The following is a 25,350-nucleotide window of genomic DNA, read 5'->3' as shown; positions in this document are numbered from 1 at the left end:
CCTCCCTCCCTCCCTCCTTCCTCCCTCCCTCCCTCCCTCCCTTCCCTCCCTTCCCTTCCTCCTTCCCTCCTTCCCCCTCCTTCCCTCCTTCCTTCCTTCCTTCCTTCCTTCCTTCCTTCCTCCCTCCCTCCCTCCCTCCCTCCTTCCCTCCTTCCCTTCCTTCCTTCCTTCCTCCCTCCCTCCCTCCCTCCCCTCCCTCCTTCCCTCCTCCCTTCCTTCCTCCCTCCCTCCTTCCCTTCCTTCCTCCCTCCCTCTCTCCCTCCCTCCCTCTCCCTCCCTCCCCTCCCCCCAGGCTGGAGTATGGTGGTATGATTTCGGCTCACTGCAACTTCCACCTCCCAGGTTCAATCTGTTCTTGTGCCTCAGCCTCCTGAGTAGCTGGGATTACAGGTGCCCACCACCATGCCTGGCTAATTTTTGTATTTTTTGTAGAGATGGGGTTTCACCATGTTGGCCAGGCTAGTCTCAAACTCCTAACCTCAGGTAATCCACCCGCCTTGGCCTCCCAAAATGCTGGGATTACAGGCCTGAGCCACGAGCCACCATGTCCAGCCAAAGGGCCAAATTTTTCTGTAATGGTTTGAAAACTAGAAATGTATCTAAAATTATGCTACTTCCCGTGAACCAAGGGAAGTGACTGATAATTATGTTAAAGTTTATTCTCTTTGTGGGGTTAGTTCTACAAGTGTATAGTCCTATTCTGTAAAATAGTTCTTTGTTTTATTAGGGCTGAAACTACTGCTTTTAATTTTAAAGAGAAGGCCCGTAAATCTAGGAATTTAGTATTTGGTGAATGAGCCTATGCTCATGCTTTTTTGTAGATATTTAGAGTTTGACAAGATCCTATAATTTAGCTTCTCTAAGCACAGCAGTTACTGGCTTACAACCCAGGCTAACCTGAGCCTTCTAGAGTCATGTTCTTTTTTTTTTTTTTTTCCTAATGAACTTTAAATTTTGGAGTGATTTTAGATTTATAGAAAAGTTGCAGAGAACAGTTTTCCATTCCCCTTCACTGTTTCCCTTATTAACATATTACATTACCATGGTACATCTGTCAAAACTGAAAAACAACATTGGTGCATTATTAATTCCAGACTTTATTTGGGTTTCACCAGTTTTTCCTTTCTGTCACAGGATCCAGTCTAGGGTATCACGTTGCCTTTAGTTGTCATGTTTTCAGTCTCTCTGGTATATGAGTTTGTCAGTCTTGCCTTGCTTTTTATGACCTTGACATTTTTGAGGAATACTGGCTAGATATCCCGCAGAATGTCTCCCAACTTAGGTTTGTCTGATGCTATTCTCATGACTAGACTGGGCAAATGAGTTTTTGCAAAGAATAACGTGGAGGCGTAATGCTTTCATCATCACATTATATTAGGGGTATATGATATCCATGTGACATCACTGTTGATGTTAACCTTCACTTATTTAAGATAGTGTTTGCCAGATTTCACCACCATGAAGTTACTTTTTCCCTTTTCCTGCTCTATTCTCTGGAAGCGTGTATTCATGCCCTTTTTATTTTGCCATTTGTCTGCATATCTATCTATTGGTTTTTACATTCTTACTAAGCCTTAAATTTTTCTGTGAGGTAAGTTCTTAGACTGAAAGTGGCTTAAGCTTTTGTCAGTACCATTTGTTTGGGTCTTCATTATGTGAGGAGTTTTTGGCACTTAGAGATGTATAGAGGAGCTGTTTCTGTGTGTATTAGCATGTATCACATTGTATTAAAATTAACTTTTGCATATCTCTTCCTCCTGTTGGGTTGTAAAAGTGAGAGATCTTTTCACTTTTTTTTTTTTTTTTTGAAACAAAGTATCACTCTGTCGCCCTGACTGGAGTGCGGTGGCAAGACCTTGACTCACTGCAGCCTCCACCTACTAGGTTCAAGCAATTCTCCTGCCTCAGCCTCCAGAGTAGCTGGGATTATAGGCGCCTGCCACCATGCCCGGCTAATTTTTGTATTTTTAGTAGAGATGGGGTTTCACCAAAGCCTTGGGCTTTGCCCAAGAATTAAAAGCCCTCCAGGTGATTCTGATGGTGACTAAAATTTCAGAAATACTGCCTAAAAGCATGGAAAATGAAAAAATATCAGAGTAAGTGGGCAGCTGTTAGTAACTGATTACGACAGTAAAATTAAATCTCCTCTTTCCCTGCTGTCTCAGGAATTTGATACTTTTATTATTATTATTAATAAAATTTTTTATACTTTTACTCTGAAATGAAAAGACATTCTAAATGCTTCTTCCTTAAGTGTCTCTTTCTGTATAAATGCACCTGCTAGTATGTTTCAGTTTGACAACTAGTTACTAGCCAGATTTTTTTGGTGTGTGTGTGAATATGGTGCATTTGATTTAGTTGCTTTTGTTTCAGTGGCATACTTTTGATAGGAATAAGTACAATATAATAAGAAAAACAAGTAACCCAGCAGTATTAAAAGCATTCTGTTCACTTTTGCTCTTTTATTTGGCGGTATAATTTTTGGCTTTAGTTTTGCCAGGGAATCTATTTTCAAGTCAACGTGAAGTTAATAATATATATTTTTAACTTTCATAAAAATGTGTTGTCTGTTGGCAACAGATGGCTAACGTTGCTTTTTTGCTTCTAGTGTCCACTTTTCCAGGAAATGACTCCATCTGCAGCAAGAGAAGTGCTGACTGTTAGAGTGTACACTAGGCACTTCTCTTAGTGCCATTCTGACAATTTCACAGTACATATATTGTGAATTTGGTTGGAAGTGTGTGTTAGCCAGATTGTTTTCTTTCTGGAGTTTCAGTCTTTTGGAAATAGAAAGTTTGTGTGTTTCTAAAACTGAAATTGAATTCTTCCAGGCTGGTTAGTGAAAAGGGAGAGGAGAAGTCATGGTTAAGTGTGGTTCCTGGACAAACAGCATCAGCTTCACTTGAGAACTTGTTTAAAATGCAAATTCTCAGGCCCGACCTTACTGGTTAGAAAATTCTGAGTGTGGGGGCCAGAAATCTGTGCTTTATCATGCTGTCCAAGTAATTCTGATGCCTGCTAAAATTTGGGTACCAGTGGGTTAAGGTTTAGTTTTATTAGTTGTAAAGAACAGCATGGTATTGGAATATTAACATGTATGCTGCTAATAAAGCTGATCAAATTTGGAAAAAAACAAGAACTCTGTAGCCAGAAGATCTTGGTTTGAACCCCACTGTATCACTTATTAAAAATATTATATTGGGCAAGTTACTTAGCATCTTAGCTTCAGTGTCTTGATTTGTAAAATGACATTAGTAATCCTAGAAATCAGTGATCAGTGTTGTTGCATTGAGTGCTCAATAAATACTGATTTGAGAGGCTGGATGTGGCTTACTTGATCCCAGAGTTGCTTGATACCAACCTGAGCAACATAGTGAGACCCTCATCTCTGCAAAACATAAAAAAATTAGCCAGGCATGGTGACATACGCATGTAGTCACAGCTACTTGGGAAACTGAGGTGAGAGACTCACTTGAGCCTGGGAGGTTGAGGCCACAGCAAGCTGTGTTCTTGCCACTGCATTCCAGCTTGGGCAACAGAGTGAGCCTTTGTCAATAAATTAATAAACAAAATAAACAAATAAATATATAAATAGATGTGAAAGCCCCACAAAACTTAATATATGATTGTATGTAAATTTTCTCTTGGGAAAAATTGTAATTTTCACTGGAAGAAAAAAAATTAAGAGGCTAGGTGCAGTGGCTCACACCTGTAATCCCAGCATTTTGGGAGGCTGGGGTGGGTAGATCGCTTGAGCTCAGAAGTTGGAGACCAGCCTGGGCAACATGGCTAATTCTCTTCTCTTTAAAAAAAAAAAAAAAAAAAATTAGCTGGATTTGGTAGCATGTGCCTGTAGACCCAGCTACTTGGGAGGCTGAGGTGGGAGGAAGGCTTGAGCCCAGGAGACGGAGGTTGTAGTGAGCCAAGATCGTGTCACTGCACTGGGCGAAAAAAAAAACAACCAAAAAGAAAAGAAAAATTTAAGAAACACGCAAGCTTTCTTCTCGTAGTTGCTGGACTCTTTCTAGAGGTCCAGGTTAGTTTGAGTAATTTCATATGCTCAAAGATAGTTATGGAGAACTTTCATGCTCTGAAAGTCTTGAAGGTACCTTGAATGCTTTAAAATGAAGAGGATATATTCTGGGACAGTCTGTATGCAAATTTTTCCCATTTTGTGCAAGTGTTTTATGTATTAAAAATATTTGTCATGGTTCAAGAATCAATATAAGAAGAGATGCAGTGAAAAAAATGTCAGTTCTACCTCGCTCTCAATTGCTCCATTTATCCCTGCTCTCTGACCAATTTTCTTAATTTCTTATTTATCTTAGAATTTCTTTCTTTTTATCTTTTTTTTTTTTTTTTTTTTTTTTTTTTGAGATGGAGTCTCTCTCTATTGCCCAGGCTGGAGTGCAGTGGCACCATCTCAGGTCACTGCAGTCTCCACCTCCCAAGTTCAAGCAGTTCTCCTGCCGCAGCCTCCCAAGTGGCTGGGATTACAGGCATGTGCGCCACGCCTGGCTAATTTTTTTGCATTTTTAGTAGAGATGGAGTTTTACTATGTTGGCCAGCCTGGTTTCAAACTCCTGACCTCAAGTGATCCACCCACCTCAGCCTCCTAAAGTGCCAGGATTACAGGCATGAGCCACTGCGCCCAGCCTATCTTAGAATTTCTTAATGCGAATATAAACAAATATAACTAATTATTTCCTCCTTACCACAAAAGATAACCCACTAAACACACTGTTCAACACTATACTTTTTCATAGTTAACAGTTTATCTTGGATACCTTTTCACTACGAGAGCCCCATGATTCTTTTTTTCCTGGTTAACATTATTCAAGGCTACCGACAACAAACTGCATCCAATTTAAGTATATAATTTGATGAGGTTTGGCAATTATATGCCTGAAGGCACCACCACAGTTAAGACACACAATGTTCTTTATGATTTTTTTAATGCTTTGTAGTATTTCATTATATGGATATACCATTTTTTAAAATAATTTTTTTACCTTAACTTCCCAGTGTAAAGTATACCATAATTCTTTAAACCAGGTTTTGTAGATGGGCATTTGGGTGCTAATACAAACAGTGCTGCAATTAATAATCTTTTTCATACAGCATTTCATATGGATAGATTCCCATATGTGGGATTGCAGAGCCAAAGGGGAAATACATTTGCAATATGGTAGATGTTGCCAGTTTGCCCTTCAAAGGGGTGGTACCAATTTGAGCATGTTAGGGGAAGAAAAATAATTTTTCCTATATACTTTTAAGTTATTGACTGAGAACCCTGTAACAAAAGATAAGAGAAAAACAAGTTTATTAACATATATATTTCATATATACATGGAAGAAACTCAGGAAAAGAGTTAACTGTCTAATAGGTGTCTTACAACTCGGGCTTGCTCTTGCTCCTGCTCTTGCCATGTGACACGTCTGCACCGCCTTTGCCTTCTGCCATGATTGGATGCTCCCTGAGGCCTCACCAGAGGTAGATACTGGAGCCATGCTTAGTACACCCTGCAGAACTGTGAGCCAGTTAAGCTTGTTTTCCTTATAAATGACCCAGCCTTGGGTATTTATTTATAGCAATACGAAAACGGACTAAAGTGCAGCACCCCAACGTGGCCTTTCCATTCTAGGAGCTGCCCAGGAGTGCCCTGGCTCCTGCAGGGCAGCAGTTGGGAGCCTTATGTCCCACGTTGTGCCCAATCCTCCCACCACCACAGCTAGCTGAAGCCCAAAACGACCAGGACACATTCTCTCCAAACTCTGAGCTATTAGGAATACCTCCTTGACCATCTCTCGAGTGATCCAGTGAGAAAGAGAAAAAGAGCAGCTTCTGACATCCAGCCACAGCCAGGCACTCACAGCGAGGCCATGTAATTTTCCTACTGAATCTTCAGTGGAGCCTCCCTTACGCCTTTTCTACACCCTGGAATCAAGACAAGCTGCCCTGCACTTGGAGTTTTTTGCATGTCTAACCATGGCTCTCTCCTGGACTTGTTCCTGTGGTCCCACCCAGAAGCCATTCTATGCACAGGAGGACCATTTCCCTTACCCCCATGACTGCACCCTCAACCAGTCAGCAGCAAGCACCCATTGCCTAGCCATCCCCACCCCTTCCCCAAACTGTCTGAAAAACCCTAGCTCCCAAATTCTTGGGGAGATTGATTTGAGTAATAACTCTATCTTCTGTGTGGTGTGACCAGTTTTGCATCAAACTCTTTACTGCAAAAGAAAAGAACTTAGCCTAATACAGCATCTTTAACAAAGAACAATGAATTTTTTTTAACTCTTAGGTTCAGGGGTACATGTAGAGGTTTGTTATATAGGTAAATTGCATGTCACAGGGGTTTGGTGTATAGATTATTTTGTCATTCAGTTAATAAATGATAGGTAGTTTTTTGAACCTCTTCCTCCCTCCACCCTCACATTGGCCCCAGTGTCTGTCGTTCCCTTCTTTGTGACTACATTTACTCCATGTTTAGCTCCCACTTAGAAGCAAGAACATGTATTTGTTTTTCTGTTCCTGTGTTAGTTTGCTTAGGATAATGGCCTCCAGCTGTATCTGTTTTGCTACAAAGGACATGATCTTGTTTTTTTTATGGCTGTGTAGTATTCCGTGGTGTGTATGTACCACATTTTTTAAATCCAGTCTACCATTGATGGGCATTTAGGTTGACTCCATGTCTTTGCTATTGTGAATAGTGCTGTGATGAACATATGTGTGCATATGGCTTTATGATAAACAATTTATATTCCTTTCGGTATATACCCAATAATAGGATTGCTGAGTCATTGGTGATTCTGCCTTGAGTTTTTTGAGAAATTGCCACACTGTTTTCTACAATGGCTGAACTACTTTACATTCCCACCAGCAGCATAAAGTTTGTTATATAATTCTTCTGGTGACACCTCTAGGCTGATAAGGGTCTGAAGTCATTTTGGGCAGGAACTGTTATCCTTCCTTGTAGAGAGGGCAAGAGGGACACCTTTGTAAATTTATATCCTGCTTTTAGGCATAGAGAGGGAGGGCAGAGAACTTTTTTTTTTTTTTTTTTGATACTACTACTTCTCAGTTGCTTTCAGTTCAAAATAATCCTTATGCCAAAGTGGAATGTTTTGGGGTAGCATAGTCTGCTACCCCTCAGCTCCCATCAGCAGTGTAAGAAAATTTCCCCACAGTTTAGCTAAAAAAGTATGTTATGAAACTTGGAGTTTTTGCCAATTAGGTGGAAAATGGTATTTCAATATAGTTTTAACTTACAGTTTTCATCTGAGATTGGGCATATTTTTGTATGTTAAAGAATGGACCATTTAAGGGATTTGCTTGTCTGTAAAATACCTCTTCAAACTCTTTTTCCATTTTTCTGTTGGACTTTTTTTTTCTGTTAATTTTTAGGAGCTCTTTATATATTAGGGAGAGTACTTCTTTCTTTGCAGATGTTGTCTTCTCAAATTATTGTTTGCCTTTGACATTGCAAAAACTTTAGTTGAAGGGTGCATCTCTAAATTTTTACTAAGGATATCTTCCTAAATATTTCTTACTTTTTATTTTTTTTTCTTTTTCTCCCTCCTTTCTTTCATCCCTCCCTCATTTTTCTCTTCTTTCCCTCCCAGCCCAATTTCTTAAAAAAGGATTTGAGAGCCTAAAGATGATTTATCATTGAACAATAATCAATTCAGTGGGTGAATATTAAGTGCTTTTAATATATATGACCCTGGTTCATTTATTTTGAAGGCCATGTTTTTGGTATACTGTGCACTGGAGAAAGAACCTGTGCCAATGTCCTTGCCTCCAGCCTTGGTGCCACCATCTAAGAGAAAAACGGTCAGTATATCAGGCTCTGTGCGGTTGATCCCCTCTTCAGCATCAACCAAGGAATCTTACCACTCCTTACCATCTGTAGGCATTTTACCTACCAAAGCACCATTAAGACAGGTATAGATTTATCAGTGTTAAAGGATTTTTTTTAACAAAGTGCATGGCGTTTAATAGTTTACTATTTGACAAAGATAGAGCAATTAAAGGGATAAAAATTTTAGAGCACCATCTGGTTGAACCTACATAATGTGATACTCCAGAGAAGACATATTCTTTCTACATTTGGCCTTGAGTCATATGAATGTTTTATTGGCTTTATCTTGATCTCCCTGGAATTAAAGTTAGAGATGGAAGATGCTCCATGCTAACATGGCATGTTTGCCCTGGCATAATTAATAGTTGTTTTTATTTTTGTTTGATCTCAGTTAACTCTTGATTCTTTGGGATCAAATTACCGAATTCTGGGTTGTCCAAGGCTTTTTTTTTCTGCCCCCAGCCTGCCTCTTGTCAGATTGAGTAAAGGAAGATTAATGACAGGATAGGCAAATCAGCCAGTTTGGCTGTGGCTAACACTGCTGGGTCAAACTATAAAAAATAAAGATTGAGAATTATCTGAGTATTTTGTTTATACAGACTTTGAGTTACCTATATTAATGTGGGCATAAGTCAAGAGTTAACTATGTTTGAATTTACTCATTTCTTAATAAAAAGTGGAAATGTGCACCTATAGATAAGTCCTAATTGGCCTGTATTTTCTTCTGTTATTTTGTCTTCACCACAGCGTTTTGATTGAGATGTCATATGGAAGTGATACATTGTTGCTCTGAGTTAGTAGGGTAGAATTGTTCAGAATTTGTGATGGATACTGTAATGGATTGAAAGAGTGACACTTCAAAGTTTGTTTCATTTTGGCAGAAATACTGTTTTTCTCCCCCCCCCCCCCCCCCCCCACCCCCCCCCCCCGTAGTGGGTTGTATCCCCTGCAGAAAAAGCTAAATATGATGAAATCTTCCTGAAAACTGATAAAGATATGGACGGATTTGTGTCTGGACTGGAGGTCCGTGAAATCTTCTTGAAAACAGGTTTACCTTCTACCTTACTAGCCCATATATGGTAAGACTTTATTTGATTTGATTTTTTTTTAAATATGGTTTTGTATCAATTCCAGTTTCTGCATTTTGATTTTTAGTCATTTGTAAATAGGACAGTTTTTGTTTCAGAATTTTTATAGAGAAAATCAGAATCTGAAGAATTCTTCTGGCTAATGGACAAAAGCTTGAGAATGGGTTACCTGAAGCTTTATAAGATTGACAGCATCGGCTGGGCGCGGTGGCTAACGCCTGTAATCCCAGCACTTTGGGAGGCCAAGGCAGGTGGATCACCTGAGGTCAGGAGTTTGAGACCAGCCTGGCCAACATGGTGAAACGCTGTCTCTACTAAAAATAAAAGAAATTAGCCAGACGTGGTGGTGCGCACCTGTAGTTGCCACTAGGGACGGTGAGGCAGGAGAATTGCTTGAACCTGGAAGGTGGAGGTTGCAGTGAGCCAAGATCACGCCATTGCACTCCAGCCTGGGCAACAAGAGTGAAACTCCATCTCAAAAATAAAATAAAATAAAATAAAATGACAGTGTCAGTTAATTGTTACTAGAATGTTAAAATCCAGCTTCTGTTTATATCAATTAAACTTAAAATTTTCAGAGAATCCAGATATATGAAATTTAAACAATGTAAAAAACAGTATCTTCAAGGCATACCTGCATAATTTTATAGTGTATATGTATACTTTCATACTTTCACATAGGAATAACATACTTGGTCCTTGAAAAAGACAAACCCTAGTGTCTTTAATGAATTTCACAGAAAATGAGATAATGTATATGAAAATGCTTTATAATGTGTCTGCTGCCAATCCACCTAACGATACCAGAGGTTATCTTTAGGTTTTCAAGAGGCAGAAACCTCAAAAGTTGAACTACATAGTTGTAAAGAGAAACTTAGAAAAGAACGGAGGCAGACAGTAAGTAGATCTGCCTTAAAAGAAACAAGAACCCAAGACTGGGAAAGATTAAATATGCATAATTAGTAGTAGCTGCCACTATTGAGTGCCTAGGGTAGGCACTATACTCAATAAATGGCAGCCGTCACTGGCTTGATGTTGTGCCCATACTTTTTATATATCCTGTCTTTAATTCTGATAGTAATTTTACAAGATGAGTGTTATCATCTCCACTTTATAGATGAGGAAACTAAGGTTTGGAGAGGTTAAAAAAATTTAGCCAAGGTTACAAGAAGAAATAAGTAGAAAAGCTGGAATTTAAGATCTATGTGACGCATAGTCTTTTTAAGTATGTAGTCTTTTCATCAGACCCTACTGGCCTTCAATGAGTTAAACAGATCAGGATTTCAGAAAGCTGAACTTCTTTTTTTTACTTACAGAAAAAGAAAATAGAGTAAAACGTTTGCTGTTTCTCTTCAAGTGATTGTATAAGCTTTCCAGATTGCTGCCTTTTCCTCACATATGATTTCCATTTGCAGCTGTTCATTCTGCTTTGGCTTGGTGATCCTTGTATCCTCCTACTCCAAGAGTTGCAGGAGGCATAGCAACATGAAAATTGTGCTTGTTTTAGAATCCTTCTAATGCCACCAGTGAATCAAATTTGTTGAGACTTAGGTTTTATCTTTAATATCTTTTAATGTTAAAAATGTGTTGGGAGTAAGGAATGTTAGAATTCTTTGGCCCACCACAACTTTTACTGTATAGTGGTTCTGAAAATTGGTAAGAAAACACAAAGTGTAAACCCAGATTAGAGGCTCTTGCTCAGCACCAGGGTGAACATTCTCTTTTTACCATCTTAGCTGATCTACCTCTTCGAACAGTTGAGTGAGTTTTTAATAACTTACAAGTTGGTGTGACTGTCTTTTTAAATTCACCACATTATTTTTAAAAAGCAGCATAGCGGTACTTTCTCTCTGGACTTTTTGCAGTTGTGGCACTTATATACCGTTTATTTTGTTTATTTGTGCAGGTCATTATGCGACACAAAGGACTGTGGGAAGCTTTCAAAGGATCAATTTGCCTTGGCTTTTCACTTAATCAGTCAGAAGTTAATCAAGGGCATTGATCCTCCTCACGTTCTTACTCCTGAAATGATTCCACCATCAGACAGGGCCAGTTTACAAAAGGTAAGAAAGCTTAAAAGAAAACCTGAATGCATTAATTTCAAAGGAACAAATACTATGTCAAATTACAGATTCAATTTGGATGGAATAGAAGAGAAAATGTATCTGGCTAAGAGCAGAACAGTATACTGTTTGTGGTTTAGTTTGTGCCTATAAATATGTTGGAGTGCCTTGTATAACATCCTTGGCCAGTAGCTTGTTTACGCCATTCATTAAACATGACAACTATATTTCCAATCTTAAAATTGGAAAAATGTGGACTTATTTTTCCTTTGCTGGATTTGTGAATTAAGTTTTATGAATAGATTATAAAAGGAAAGCTATAAAAATTAAATTATTGTGTTTTACTTGATGATTCACTCTTACATAAAATGATACAGATTTGAAAACAGAATCTTGCATATAATGGTTGCTTGGTGTCAATTTTACATCAAAAAAGCCTCCAAGGAAAACATTATGTTGAGGATATATCTGTGTGATTTTTGCCATAGATGACCTTTTATTCCTGAGTGTACTGCTGAATTTCATATTTGAACAGCTAGAAGTGGGTTTTACCTAGTTTTGGTTTCTGGACAGCAGTGAGAATTTTCAAAACTTCATTGTTTTAGTCATGCCTTGATTTTTCTCTCATGTAGAAACCCTTCCTAGTATGATGCATTTACAATATCTTGGCCTTTAGTAGACCTTTGAAAGGACTTGCATACCATAGTGGCTATTTGCCTTTAAAAATAAATACTTTGTATTTTTAAATTGCTTATGGCCTATAAAGTAACCATGGCTATGGCGATTTTTCAGGGTTGTTACACAGTAATAAGAGTTGTCAAATGTGTGGTATGAGGAGGGCTCTTTAAAATATCATAGAATATTTTGGGTTTTGGATTAATTTTGTCACATGGTTCTTAAAAATCCCATTTTAAAAAGCTTAACAAAAATCAAATTGGGACTGAGCACAGTGGCTGACACCTGTAATTCCAATATTTTGTGAGTCCAAGGTGGGAGGATCACTTGAGGCCAGGAGTTCCAGAACAGCATGGGCAACATAGCAAGACCCTGTTTCTACAAAAACAAAAAAATTAGCCAAGTGCATTGGCACGTACCTGTAGTTCTAGCTACTTGGGAGGCTAAGGCAGGAGGATCACTTGAACCCAGGGTCTTGCAACAGAGCAAGACCCTATCTCTTAAAGAAAGAAAGAAAATTGGATTTTTTAAGTAAACTAAATGGAATTTATAACTCAGGTATGGAGAGTTACTTACAGTAGTTTTTGTCCTTATTTGTAATAAAATAAATATTATCTGCTTTGTGAGTTATTGGGGGGAAATTTTGTGAATTTTTTGATTCCTTATGGACATGGGTCCCTTAAGTTGTGAAAAAGTGATGCCACCCAGAAAGATAAAGGTTACTGAATTTGCATTTTTGCTCTTTGCTGTATAACTGTACCTCAGTTATGGAATACTGTGTTGTTTCATGCTTTCTTTCACCTATGCAGACTGTTTTTTTATTTTGCCTTCTTCATTTTATAACCTATTCAGTTGCCTACCAACACAAATTACAGATACGACAGAAATTTCTGGAGCAAATTAAGTTTGTTCATTGAAGTCTCTATGTTAGTAGATGCTTGAAGTTGCATGAGGTATACAGTTGTCTGAAGTTCATTCACTAGATCATAGATACATTTGTCTGTTTATGTCAGACACCAGCATTATTCATGGAAATGGGAATTTATCACTGCTGTCTTATCTATTAACCCAAAATTTTAACTTTAAAAATGAAAACTTGCATTGTTTTGTCTTTCAAATAACCTCTTTTCTCTTTAATCTGTTTTTTTTTAGTACTGCATTTTTTGCAGCTTTGACTAATCCTTTTTTGAATGTTGCTTTCCTTTCTGTGTTTTTTCTAGTTTGGACTATTTTTTCCATTCTGCAGCACTCTGCTTTTCGCCTTTCTTGTACTGTCAGTTTCTTAACTCTACTCTCTCTCAAGGTTAGAGCTTTATTTTATGCCTTTTTTAGCTTTGTAGTTTTTGGTTTACAAGATACATTTTGAAATGAGAGGTTTTTTATTCAGCAAAAAGGAGAAAATTCCTAAACAGCATGCTTTTGTCACATGTCACTTGGTCCTTGTGTGCATTTTAGCCTACCTTCCCTAGGCTCTCTGATCCACTTAACATCACCAAAGTGGAATTTTTGTGTAATATACAAGATAGAGTGAGAGGAAACATTTTGAAAGAAGGGGACATGCTATATATTTTTCCTCATATACCCTTCAAATGCTACATAAAATATTAGCTAAACTTTTTTCAGTATCTGGGATGTCACTTTCTAGCTTGTTTGAGGTTAAACTAATTTGTCTCACTCTGTCTTCTTATTTGATGATAATTTTACGGGGAAGACTATAAAATGTGAGTCACCTTTTTTTGAGTTAAAGTGACAGAGGAGGTGTGGTAGTCACAAGTTCTTTGGTACATTTGCACCTCTGATAGCAAATTTTTCATAGCATTTAAGTGAAGTAAGTTACTCTTGCTGATAAAAGTGAGACCAAATGCTAATGTTTCATTTTGTTTAGCTGTCTGGCCAGGCCTAGCTCATAGGTCGGGTTTAGACAGAGTTAAAATACTAGTGAATAGTTGTCGCATTCAGAAATCCACTTTAAAATACCTAATTTAATTTAACATTGATACGTTTTTGTATATCAGTGGAACACAGAAAATAAGAGATGTATTTCATACAAAGCTATAATTAATATAAAATTGAGATTAGTATTAAACCTTCTCAGATGAATTTTAGTACTGATAGTCAAAACAGCTTAGTACTAAAAGTGCAGTGTGGCATAAAGAAATATAAAAGGAATTACTTGCTAAATTTTATTGATGTACCTGTTTTATCAAATTTACTTTTAGAGTAATAATTTTATTTACCTAAATGATCTTGATATGCAAGTGCCACTGGGGGCATTGCATGAAATAGCACTTTAATCAGAAGACTCTTGATTAAACTGCGTACTGGCTGGCTGGGTTCAACTTTGAGCAAGTCATTTAATCTGTTTCCTCAGTTCTAAAATAGGGTTAATAATAATATCTGCCCTACCTACTGCCCACTTTACAGATTAGTGTTGAGAATTAACTAGTGGAATTTAAAGTGCTTAGTGAATTGTAAATGAGTATATAAATGTGAGGAGATGAGATACTGTGTGCTTTTAGGCTTCTTCTGTTGTGCAAGTTGTTGACGTAAATTAACTATACAACAACATAAGTATTAACACTAAGTCTTATGTTCTGTTATATTATATAAAGTCAGCAGTATATCTTAGTTTTTACATGTTCAGGCCTCAGTTTTAACATTTCCAGATGGTAATTATCCTGTTATTTGTTAATCTGGTTGTAGCATTGGGTGTAGATGAAATGTCTGAGGAAGCATTTGTCTTTTCGCTCTGACTTCAGCCAGCTCTCTGGGGCATCAATGATAGTTTACAAAGGACATAGAGCCAAGGTAGAAACAACTCAATGGGAGGCCACATATTTTAAGAACATATTCTATTGAAGAGTTAATTATAACAACAGCTTACATTTATAAAAGGTCACAGTTTGTAGAATGATGATTTACTTTAAATAAAATAGACACAGTATGTAAAAAAAGTGTAAATTCCTTGAATTAAATAAAATCAACCACTACTATAGTTCTGAGATTCAACAAATACGAATACAAATAAATCACCATCAATTTTTCTAAGAATTTATACTTCAGTGGAGGAATTAGTTTATGAATCTGGCATCTCTTTTACTGCAAGGTTCTGAACAGGCTAGGATCAAGTGACAAAGACATTCAGATCGGAGGTGGGGATGGGGTACATAGTATAGAATAACAGTTTTCAGAGAATTTAAGGGAAATGTAAATGTCTTACTATATAATTAAGTATAAAATTATGTATAATTGCACTGGATATGATTTTTTTCAGTGGAAAGTGTCAGTAATAGAGTAAAATATGCAATACCTTGTATCTGGGTAGAGCTTTAATATTTTTAGTGTCTTGTTATATATTGCATAATTTTATAGTAATGTATAATTGTGAACTTTTTGTTTTTAGAACATCATAGGATCAAGTCCTGTTGCAGATTTCTCTGCTATTAAGGAACTAGATACTCTTAACAATGAAATAGTTGACCTACAGAGGTATGTAAAGCAAAATTACAGCCTACTCATACACACACACACACACACACAGACACACACAGACACACACACATACACAAAGTACATACATGTATATATGTATACAACCTCCTCCCCACACACACCTTTCTGTTTCTAATGTACATTTTGATAAATGCTACCTTATTTGGTTAAGTACCACAGTTCTGTTTGAACGGAGTCAGGGTACTTCATCATATATGAGGCAGCCTTTAATTGCAGGATACACTATATACTTATGTACCACTGAAAAGTCACTGCCAAATAAACAATGACATGCCATTAACTATAAGGTACTGTTTGATTTCATTTAGAGAAAAATGTGAAAAAATGTATATCCTAGAATGACTGAAAAATAGTTTTTCTCCGACCTTAGATATTTGAATAATATATTAGAAAAACATTATCATTTAATACATTTAATAGATGGAATGTTAAATTCAGACACCATGCCAAGAGCTTTCATAATTGTTATTTGACCCTCACACAAACCTTGTAATTTGAAATAGGTGGTGGTGTTTCTATTTTACAGGTAAGAAACTTAAGATGCTTAGATTATTTTGCCCAAAATGATACAAGCTTGTCAGCTGTAGAGCTAATACCTGATCCCAGGACTACTTTATTCTAAGTTGAATCTTCTTTCTTATACATAGGCACTATGTAGGACAGACTCAAATACAATTAGATTTGAATCTGAGTATAGCAGATAGTATTGGTACTTCCTTAATTTCTGTGTTCCCTGGAAACTTTGTAGTAATACTGATTGTAAAAATGACTATAAAATTACTTTTTAAAAATAAGACAATTTTTCTGTCTACAGGGCACTGTATCTAAATATTCACACCAATCTTTTTCTTTTTTTAACCCTCACAACACTTTGAAGCAGATAATGGCTGATATACTTCATTTTACTGACAATATTGAGACATAAGGAGATTAAATGAGTTAACTGCCTTATATGGCAAGAATTTGGCAATGATCTTAACCTTATCTGTGAGACTATATTGAGATTTCTGTAGAAAAACTGGTTGTTAGAATTTTTCAGTTGTAAGAAAGAACTAAACCCAAACTAACTTAAGAGTGAAATTTATTGACATGTGAAACTGAAACCTTTCAAAGGTAGGGTTGGCTTAAAGCATTCCTTGATATTGAGGCTCAGATGATATAATCAGTTCTCTTGCTCTCCATTTCTTGTTTCCATTTCCGCTGGGTTAATTCCATTCTCAGATAGACTTTCTCCCTATTTTGGCAAGAGGGCTATAGTACATCTAGCTACATGTACTTATAATTTCAAGTTTGGTGAAGAGCGCCTCTCTTCTGGCATTTCCTGGAAAAGACCTGAAATTCAGTCTAATTGGATTGGCTTATTGGCCTTTTCCTATGACATAAAACTTCTAATATGGAAATCCGACCAGGACAAAAAACCCTTCATGGTGATTGTATAGTTTAATTTTGTCCTTACTAATGGGAAAAAAAAAAATCAAATCCAGAGTCACACATCACGTTAAGAGACAGTACTGGTATCAAAACCAGGTTGTATAAGTTCAGCATTCTTTCTGTTGTACAATTCTGCCACTCATTAGGATTTTTAAGTTTTTGACTTTGGTTCAAAATAGAAGTAGTAAACACTTAATTACTGAATCTATAATGGTGTTTAGACTTTTCATTTTCATGTGGTCCATAAACATTTTTGCTTCTCTATATATGTTATATACATGTTATAGTAGGTACATTTGAAAATACTTATCTTCTGGGCCTCTTAAGCCTATGAAAATGGATACATACACCAATGTTCTAGGACTTGCTTGATTTGACTTCGAGTGTACTTGTTTAATGTATAAAATATTTCTATAATGAATTTTAATGGGAATTAGAGCATCATAGATAAAATGCTCTTACTGTTGAAAACATTATTTTTTACACTTTGGTCAACTAATCTTTCAATAACTTTTAGTAACTATAATGTTAAGTTGTACCAGTGGCAGTCTTATATAGTAAATGACAGCTAGCAACATGAAAATAACGTACCTAATATTTTGTGACTGTCTTATTATGAAAATCAGAGAATTTCAAAACCTTGCTAGTTTTTAGGGTATAGTCACATTTTATAAATGTGTGATGTATTTATACATGATTTGACATTTGTGAAAATATTTTTGCTAGACTTATTTTAGGTGAGCTCTACAGTGTAGGCAACTTACATAATCTGTCAACTCCATTAGTGTCATAGTCAGACTCATCCCCATGCTAAAATTATAGTTGTTAAAATATGCTTTTGTAAGTAGTTGTATTAGGTCATTATCACCAAATCTTCAAGGTATTACATTATGAAAACCTTGGTTTTTATTCTTGTGAAGGACTGTTTTTTCCGTGCCAAGTTAAAATTCTTCAGCCTTTAATTTTTTTTTTTTTTTTTGAGACGGAGTCTGGCTCTGTTGCCCAGGCTGGAGTGCAGTGGCCAGATCTCAGCTCACTGCAAGCTCCACCTCCTGGGTTTACGCCATTTTCCTGCCTCAGCCTCCCGAGTAGCTGGGACTACAGGTGCCCGCCATCATGCCCGGCTAGTTTTTTGTATTTTTTTAGTAGAGACGGGGTTTCACCGTGTTAGCCAGGATGGTCTCAATCTCCTGACCTCGTGATCCGCCCATCTCGGCCTCCCAAAGTGCTGGGATTATAGGCTTGAGCCACCGCGCCCGGCCTAATTTTTTTATTAATATATAATAAGGATGTGATGAGTATGACTACAAAACAAGAAAAAATAATTTAAACAGATTTTGTTTGTGTCTTTTACTAAATTGTTACCTGATAAAATGTTAGCCAGTTCTTTGGTTTTGAGATGAAGATACTTAGTTTTAGTCCAGGGGCTGGGCACGGTAGCTCATGTCTGTAATCCCAGCAGTTTGCGGGGCTGAGGCAGGTGTATCACTTGAGAGTTCGAGACCAGCCTGCCCAAGATGGTCAAACCCCATTCTCTACTAAAAATACAAAAATTAGACAGGCGTGATGGCGCACATCTGTAATTCCAGCTACTCAGGAGGCTGAGACAGGAGAATCACTTGAGCCTGGGAGGCAGAGGTTGCAGTGAGCCGTTGCACTGCAGCCTGGGCAACAGAGTAAGACTTGTCTCAAAAAAAAAAAAAAAAAAAAAAAAAAAAAAATATATATATATATATATATATATATATATATATATATATATTTAGTCCAGGGATCAAACCTCTAAGTAAACAGCATGTATGATGTGAAATTGTAATTACTGTATAATGAATATAGTGCTTTACAATACTTTTGTCTTAATGATGGTTATAATACATATTCATTGTAAAATTCGGGAAATGCATAATGAAAAAAGGAATATGTTTCTTAGAATCATATTTTGTTTTAAGCATTGCAAACCAGTGGAAATATTGAAAGCAGTATATAAACTTGAGTTAGTTGGGTAAAGAATGTTTTTTGTTATTGGTCAGAAAATGAGATTTCATTGTCTTTGTTTTCATCTTTAATTCACCAAATTGTTTCTAGTAGAAAATATAAGACATTGGGAGCTTGAGGCGAGATACCTTTTGGTATATTTCACAAATTTTTCTGTGATTTCTTCAACATTTGCTATTAATTAAATGATTTAATTATGCCAATTAGATTAAATTAGTATGATATTTTTAACTTAAGGAAAAGCAATAACAGGTAGTTGTCATATAACACTCATCAAATACCCGAATCTCTTACTTGAGCTCAAGACCTGTATTTTTCATTGCCTACTAGTGTTTTCATCTGAATATCTAGTAGGATATGACTTCCCTAATTGTCCCCTCACCTCTGTTTTGTATCTCCCTTGTCAGTGACATCACCATTCACCTAGTCACTCAAGCTAGAAACCTGAGATTTTTCTTCTTCTCATCTTTAGTCTTCTACCTTTGCAGTGTCTCTTGAATTCATTCCTATCTTCCCTTTTGTCTGATCAACTTCTCACTCTTCAAATCTCACCTTAGACATCATTTCCTCTGGGAGATGAAGCCTTCCTTGACTTTACCTCCCAACCTCTCTTCTCTCTTCAAGTCTTATTTAAGAGCCTATTTTATGTAGTCTTTATATTTACAACTGTTATAACATTTATCATACTTTGTTATAATTCTGTGTTTTTTTAATCTCCAACTAGATTATGTGCTTCTTAAGCACAGGGGCTGCTTGTATCCCTAGTGTTTAGCTTATAATAGATGAGAAAATAATCTTTTCAATATTGTTGAAATCTGTCTTAAAGTTGTCATAAAATACAACTCAGATCCCTCAGTGACTTCCCATCTCCAACTGAATCCAATTCACTTCTTTGAACATGGCGTAAAGGCTCTTCTTCCTTCATGGTGTTCACTTGGCATCCTGACCATTCTTCTGTCTTAGCCACCTCTCACAGTGTGCTCCCTTATGGTACTGTAAAGCTATTTGAGAACAGATACAGTGTGTTTGCTCTTTGTACTCTGAGGGCTCAGTACAGTACTCGAATCTACTATTTCAGCTTTATCCCCTTTCTCCAGTTGTATGATAGATGGGTTTATTACCTCTTACTTCAACATACCACCACTTTTATTCCTCTGTGCCTCTGATCCTACTGTTCCCCTTTGCCTGAAGCACACCTTTTACCTTATAAAGTTTTTTTCATGTTCAAGACCCATCTTAAATATTGTCTGTTCTGTCAAGCCTTCCATGAAATCTTCAGATTACTAGTTATTCTTTTCTCTTCTTCCAGAGGCTTTATTCCTTTATTGTAGTATTTTCTACTGTTTATAGTAATTTATATCGCTTTTTTGGTAAATTTTTAATTCCTAAGGGCAAGAGCTATGTCTTGTTCATTTTGGTAGGCCTAGAAATTAACACACACATTACTTGACCCCGTGGAATGAGTATAACCTAGTTGGTTGAATGAATGACTCAAAGTATGTTATAAATATTGGAATATTTCCAAGACTTACTTTCTGCAAAATTTATGGCAGAATAGAAGCCATGTGTTAAATGTTGAACTAAGGCAAAGACTTTCTGAATAATTGCTTATTTTGAAGACTATAGGAAAGGATTTTAGGCCGGACACAGTGGCTCACACCTGTAATCCCAGCACTTTGGGAGGCTGCAGCGTGTGGATCACCTGAGGCCAGGAGTTTGAGATCAGCCTGGCCAACATGGCAAAACCCCATCTGTACTAAAAATACAACAATTAGCCGGGCATGGTGGCGCATGCCTATAATCCCAGCTACTCAGGAGGCTGAGACATGAGAATCGCTTGAACCTGGAAGGCAGAGGTTGCAGTGAGCCGAGGTCATGCCACTGTGCTTCAGCTTAGGCAACAGAGTGAGACTCAGTCTCAAAAAAAAAAAAAAAAAAAAAAAAAAGAGAAAATATAAAAGAAAACAGGAGCATTTTAGTGGGCTGGGCCGGGCGCGGTGGCTCATATAATCCCAGCAAGGCCGAATCACAAGGTTTTTGAAACCCCGTCTCTACTAAATCCTCAGCTTTACTCAGGAGGAGCATTGGCGGGAACCCGGGAAGGCGGAGCTTGAGCCGAGATGCGCCACTGCACTGGGCATTTTTTAGTGGGCTGATTTTTTTTTTTTTTTTTTTTAAATATTCTGCAGACTTAGTGTTTTTTTTTCCCACTTTAAAAAATTGTGGTAAAATACACATAACATAGTAATTTATCATCTTAACCATTTTTAGATAAACAATTCAGTGGTGTGAAATATATTCACATGGCCAGGCGAAGTGGCTCATGCCTGTAATCCCAGCACTTAGGGAGGCCGAGACGGGCGAATCATCTGAGATCAGGAGTTCAAGACCAGCCTGGCCAACATGACAAAACCTGTCTCTACTAAAAATACAAAAACTAGCTGGGCGTGGTGGCAGGCGCCTGGAATCCCAGTTACTCATGAGGCTGAGACAGGAGAATCGCTTGAACCCTGGAGGTGGAGGTTATGGTGAGCCAAGATTACACCACTGCACTCCAGCCTGGGCGACAAGAGTGAGACTCCGTCTCAAAAAAAGAAAAAGAAATATATTCACAGTGTTGTGCAACCATCATCACCATTCATTTCCAAGACTCTTTTCATCTTATAAAACTGAAACCCCATACCAATTAAACAATAACTCCCCATACTCTACTCCCTCCCATTTTCCTTGCCGTTCCCTAGAGCAGCCACCATTCTATTTTCTGTCTCTCTGATTTTGAATACTGTAACTATCTCATATAAGCAGAATGACGAGATATTTGTCTTTTTATGACTATCTTATTTCGTATAACGTCCTCAGGGTTCATCTGTGTTGTGGCATATGTCAGAATTTCCTTCCTTTTTCAGGCTGAATAATAATTCCATTGTACTTACATACCACATTTTGTTTACCTGTTCATCTATTGATGGACATTTGGGTTGCTTCCATATTTTAGCTATTATGAATAATGCTGCTATGAACATGAACGTACAAATACCTTTTCAAGACCCTGCTGTCAGTTCTTTGTAGTATATTTGCAAAAGTGGAATTGCTTAATCATATGGTAGTTGCAGACCTGTTTTTGTGTCAAGGATTTCCTTTGAAAATCTGATGAAGACTGTTACACCCTGCCCACAGAAAAAAATAACATGTATATCTGTGATACTATTTTGTATTTATTTCAGGAGTTCCCAGACACTTAAAAACTATCTGTGGACCCATTCTTGAGAGCTGTTGCTATGAAAGTAAAATGCCTCAGTTAGAGAAGTCCTTGGCAGTGGAAAAGATGAAACATACTAAGAGATTGCTTCAGTCACTTGGATAATGTGGTGGTAAATTATGCTGAGGCAGGAGTTAATATTTTGTCATCTACTAGCTTCCATTTCCTTCCTGTCTCTGTCCTTTTAGCAAGAACATCAGGAAGTTAAAGCCACATCCTGTCAGGCCTGTTGGTTATCCTGGTCTTGGGCCAGTAAACAGGATAGATAATTAGAATAATAGTTACCAGGCATTGTACTATGCCTTCTTTATATAAGTTCACTTGTTGAGCTCTTGTAACATCCCTGAAGGGTAAATAACTTTATTTCAGTTTTTCAGATGAAGAAATGAACAAGTCTTCATTTCCAAGAAGCTTTCTCTGATTATCTGCCTCAGCTCAGAGAGCACACAGTTTCCTTCTCTCCCAGTAGACTCTCGACTGTGGGATGACACAGGCCAACTCTTTCTTCTAATGAGGCAATATAGTATAGTATTTCAGAGCATGGGCTTTTTAACCAGATTTCCAGATTGCCTGACATGACCTGGATATACTTAACTATCTGTACCTCAGTTTTTTAATCTATAAAGTGGAAATATGAATAACCATGCACAATGCTTAACGCAATGCTTGGAACATAGTAAGTTCTCAATACATATTAGTATCTATCATCATCATCCCAACACCGAGTTCAGCACTTAGAGTACAGGATTTACTCAATAGCTGTTCACTAAATATTGGTTGGAGTAGCTGAATGAACTTTCTTTCTCTAGTTGAAGAGTAAATGGAACTATGTAGCCAGGTAGCCAGATTCTGTGTTACTAAATATATAGACCTCTACTTCCATCATATTCAATAACTGATTTTTTAAAATTTCTAAATCCTAGCATATGGTTTGAATTTTTAAAAATTCTGCGTTTTTGTTTTAGTTCAGTTCAAATATCATTAGAAACCATTATGTCTGGAGCATTCATTGCTTATATCATCAAATCTGGAGCTCTTTTACTTATATGGTCCAACTTGATGTGTTTTTGACCCTCTAAAAATCTGTGATACTGACGCTAAAAGGTCTCTTTTGTGACTCTGCCTTAAGAATGGTATTACTGGTTAAATAACTGAAGCTCTAGGTTGTGGTGTGCATTTCTTTGATAGTAAGGAGGCAGCCTAATTCATTTTCACATAAAGTGTATAGATCATCATTAAAACCTCGGTTTTGGGAGACTCTCCTTATTTGAAAACCTCCTTGCTGAAGTCTGAACCTGTGCTGTCCAGTATAGTAGCCACTACCTGTGTGGTGATTGAGCACTTGAAATATGGCTAGTCCAATTTAAGATGTGTTGTTAGTATAAAATATACTGGATTTCAAAGATTTAGAATGAAAAAGAAGAATGTAAAATATCTTAATATTTTTCACCTTTATTACATTTTGAAATATTACATTAAAATAAACTTCACTCATTTCTTTTTACTTTTTCATGTGTGCCTGTTAGATCATTCAAAAATCACATAGGCCAGGCATGGTGGCTCACGCCTGTAATCCCAGCACTTTGGGAGGCCAAGGCAAGAGAATTGCTGAGGCCAGGAGTTGAGATCACCCTGGGCAACAAAGCAAGACCCAGTCTCTATTAAATAAATAAATACATACATGCATGCATGCATGCATACATACATACATAATCTATGTATCTTCTGTTGGACCTGTTCTGTTCTGAGTTAGAATTATTATACATTTCATTTGCTTGTATTGTTTTGTGGCTCTGGTAGCTTACTAAGGGGCACTTACCTCTTTTAATACAGCAATAATTATTGAGATATATTATAGTCTGTCTTTGGAAAGCAAAAACATCTACCAAGAAATTTCAGCTCCTGGAGGATTTAAGAGTCACAGTCTCCACCAACATACTGGAGGCCTGATTGCCATCACTCCAGGTGCTTTATTACAGCTTTCAAAAAGCCAGTAAATGTATTTTTATACTAGTAAACAATGTAATGGTAATAATAATATTAGCTGAAATTTATTTAGCACTTACTACATGCCAGGCATTGCCCTGGAGTGTTTCTAGATGTAACATAAATTAATCCTGCCCATTAACTTTATTATCCCTATTTTGTAATTCAGAAAATTAAGGTTTTGTTTTACATATCTTTTCTGTTGGTTTCTTTTAATCTCATTTTGTCCTGCTAGATAAGTAGAATAAATTATTATGGATTTGCAAAATAAATTTGTATTTCTGGCCAGGCACAGTAGCTCATGCCTGTAATCCCAGCACTTTGGGAGGCCGAGGCAGGAGGATCACCTGAGGGTCAGGAGTTTGAGACCAGCCTGGCCAATAAGGTGAAACCCTGTCTCTACTAAAAATACAAAAATTAGCTGGGCGTGCTGGTGCACACCTGTAATCCCAGCTTCTCTGGAGGCTGAGACAGGAGAATTGCTTGAACCCTGGAGGCAGAGGTTATAGTGAGTCGAGATTGCCCCACTGCATTCTCGCCTGTGCGACAGAGCGAGACTCTGTCTCCAGAGATATGTGTGTGTGTATGTGTGTATGTATATATATATATATTATTTCCCCTTTGAAAAATGAACCATCTAATTTTGGGACCTGCCACTAAGGGGGTGTGCTTTGTCATATAAGCCACACCCCAAAGTTTGTGTTTTTTCTGATTCTAGTTAGGCTCTCTTTTCAATGACTTATACCCATAAATATATTCTCTTATTTTTAAAAATAAAACCCATTAAAAACAGCCAGTCTCTCAGAACTAAGTAAGAACATTAGTTATTCCCATAGTACCATCACACTTTCACAGTATTTATCTTAAATTTTTATAATTAATGGCTATTAGTTTTCCCCAGCAAACTATAAATAGAGGCCCAACTACAATCTTGTTTGGATTGTAGTAGACATTTAATAAATATTTGTTGAAAAAATGAAATAATATCTCATGAAGATTATATAATTAAGGCAAGTTTTATTTATGCATGTGTTTGTGTGTATGTGTGTGTGTGTGTATGTACGTATGTATGTAAATATTTTTGAGATAGGGTCAGGCTCTGTTGCCCAGGCTGGAGAGCAGTGGTGTGATTATGGGTCACTTTAGCCTTGACTTCCCAGGCTTAAGCAATCCTCCCACCTTAGCCTCCTAAGTAGCTGGGACTACAGGCATGTGCCACCATGCCCAGCTAATTTTTTAAAAAATTTTTTATAGAGACGTGGGTGTCACTGTGTTGCCCCGCATGGTCTCAAACTCTTGGCTCAAGTGGTCCTCCCACTTCAGCCTCCCAAAGTGTTGGGATTACAGTTGTGAACCACTGTGCCTGACAAAGGCAACTTTTAGAGTAATTTAAAACTTATGGTAAGAATAAATGTCTTTGTCCTCGAACTTTAAGCTTTTATGAACTACGAATTCTTGTTTTTTTGTTTTTTTGG

The 25,350-nt window shown here is 37.2% G+C and overlaps 1 protein-coding gene across 3 annotated transcripts in view; it reads left to right on the top strand.

Moving 5' to 3' along the window:
- The window catches only part of EPS15 (epidermal growth factor receptor pathway substrate 15), a 167,694-nt gene that overhangs the window by 69,413 nt on the left and 72,931 nt on the right, over positions 1 to 25,350 (top strand). For 2 of the 3 annotated variants that reach the window (XM_050750498.1, XM_050750585.1), the window contains 4 exons: positions 7,748 to 7,948; positions 8,799 to 8,944; positions 10,860 to 11,016; positions 15,095 to 15,180. In XM_050750498.1, coding sequence (XP_050606455.1) covers positions 7,748 to 7,948; positions 8,799 to 8,944; positions 10,860 to 11,016; positions 15,095 to 15,180 — 590 coding nt within the window. The remainder of the gene's footprint in view (positions 1 to 7,747; positions 7,949 to 8,798; positions 8,945 to 10,859; positions 11,017 to 15,094; positions 15,181 to 25,350) is intronic. The other variant, XM_050750663.1, reaches the window with a different exon arrangement.

The sequence above is a fragment of the Macaca thibetana genome, chromosome 1 (genome assembly GCF_024542745.1).
Source record: "Macaca thibetana thibetana isolate TM-01 chromosome 1, ASM2454274v1, whole genome shotgun sequence".
Taxonomy (NCBI): Eukaryota; Metazoa; Chordata; class Mammalia; order Primates; family Cercopithecidae; genus Macaca; species Macaca thibetana.
This window is presented reverse-complemented; position numbering and strand designations above follow the sequence as displayed.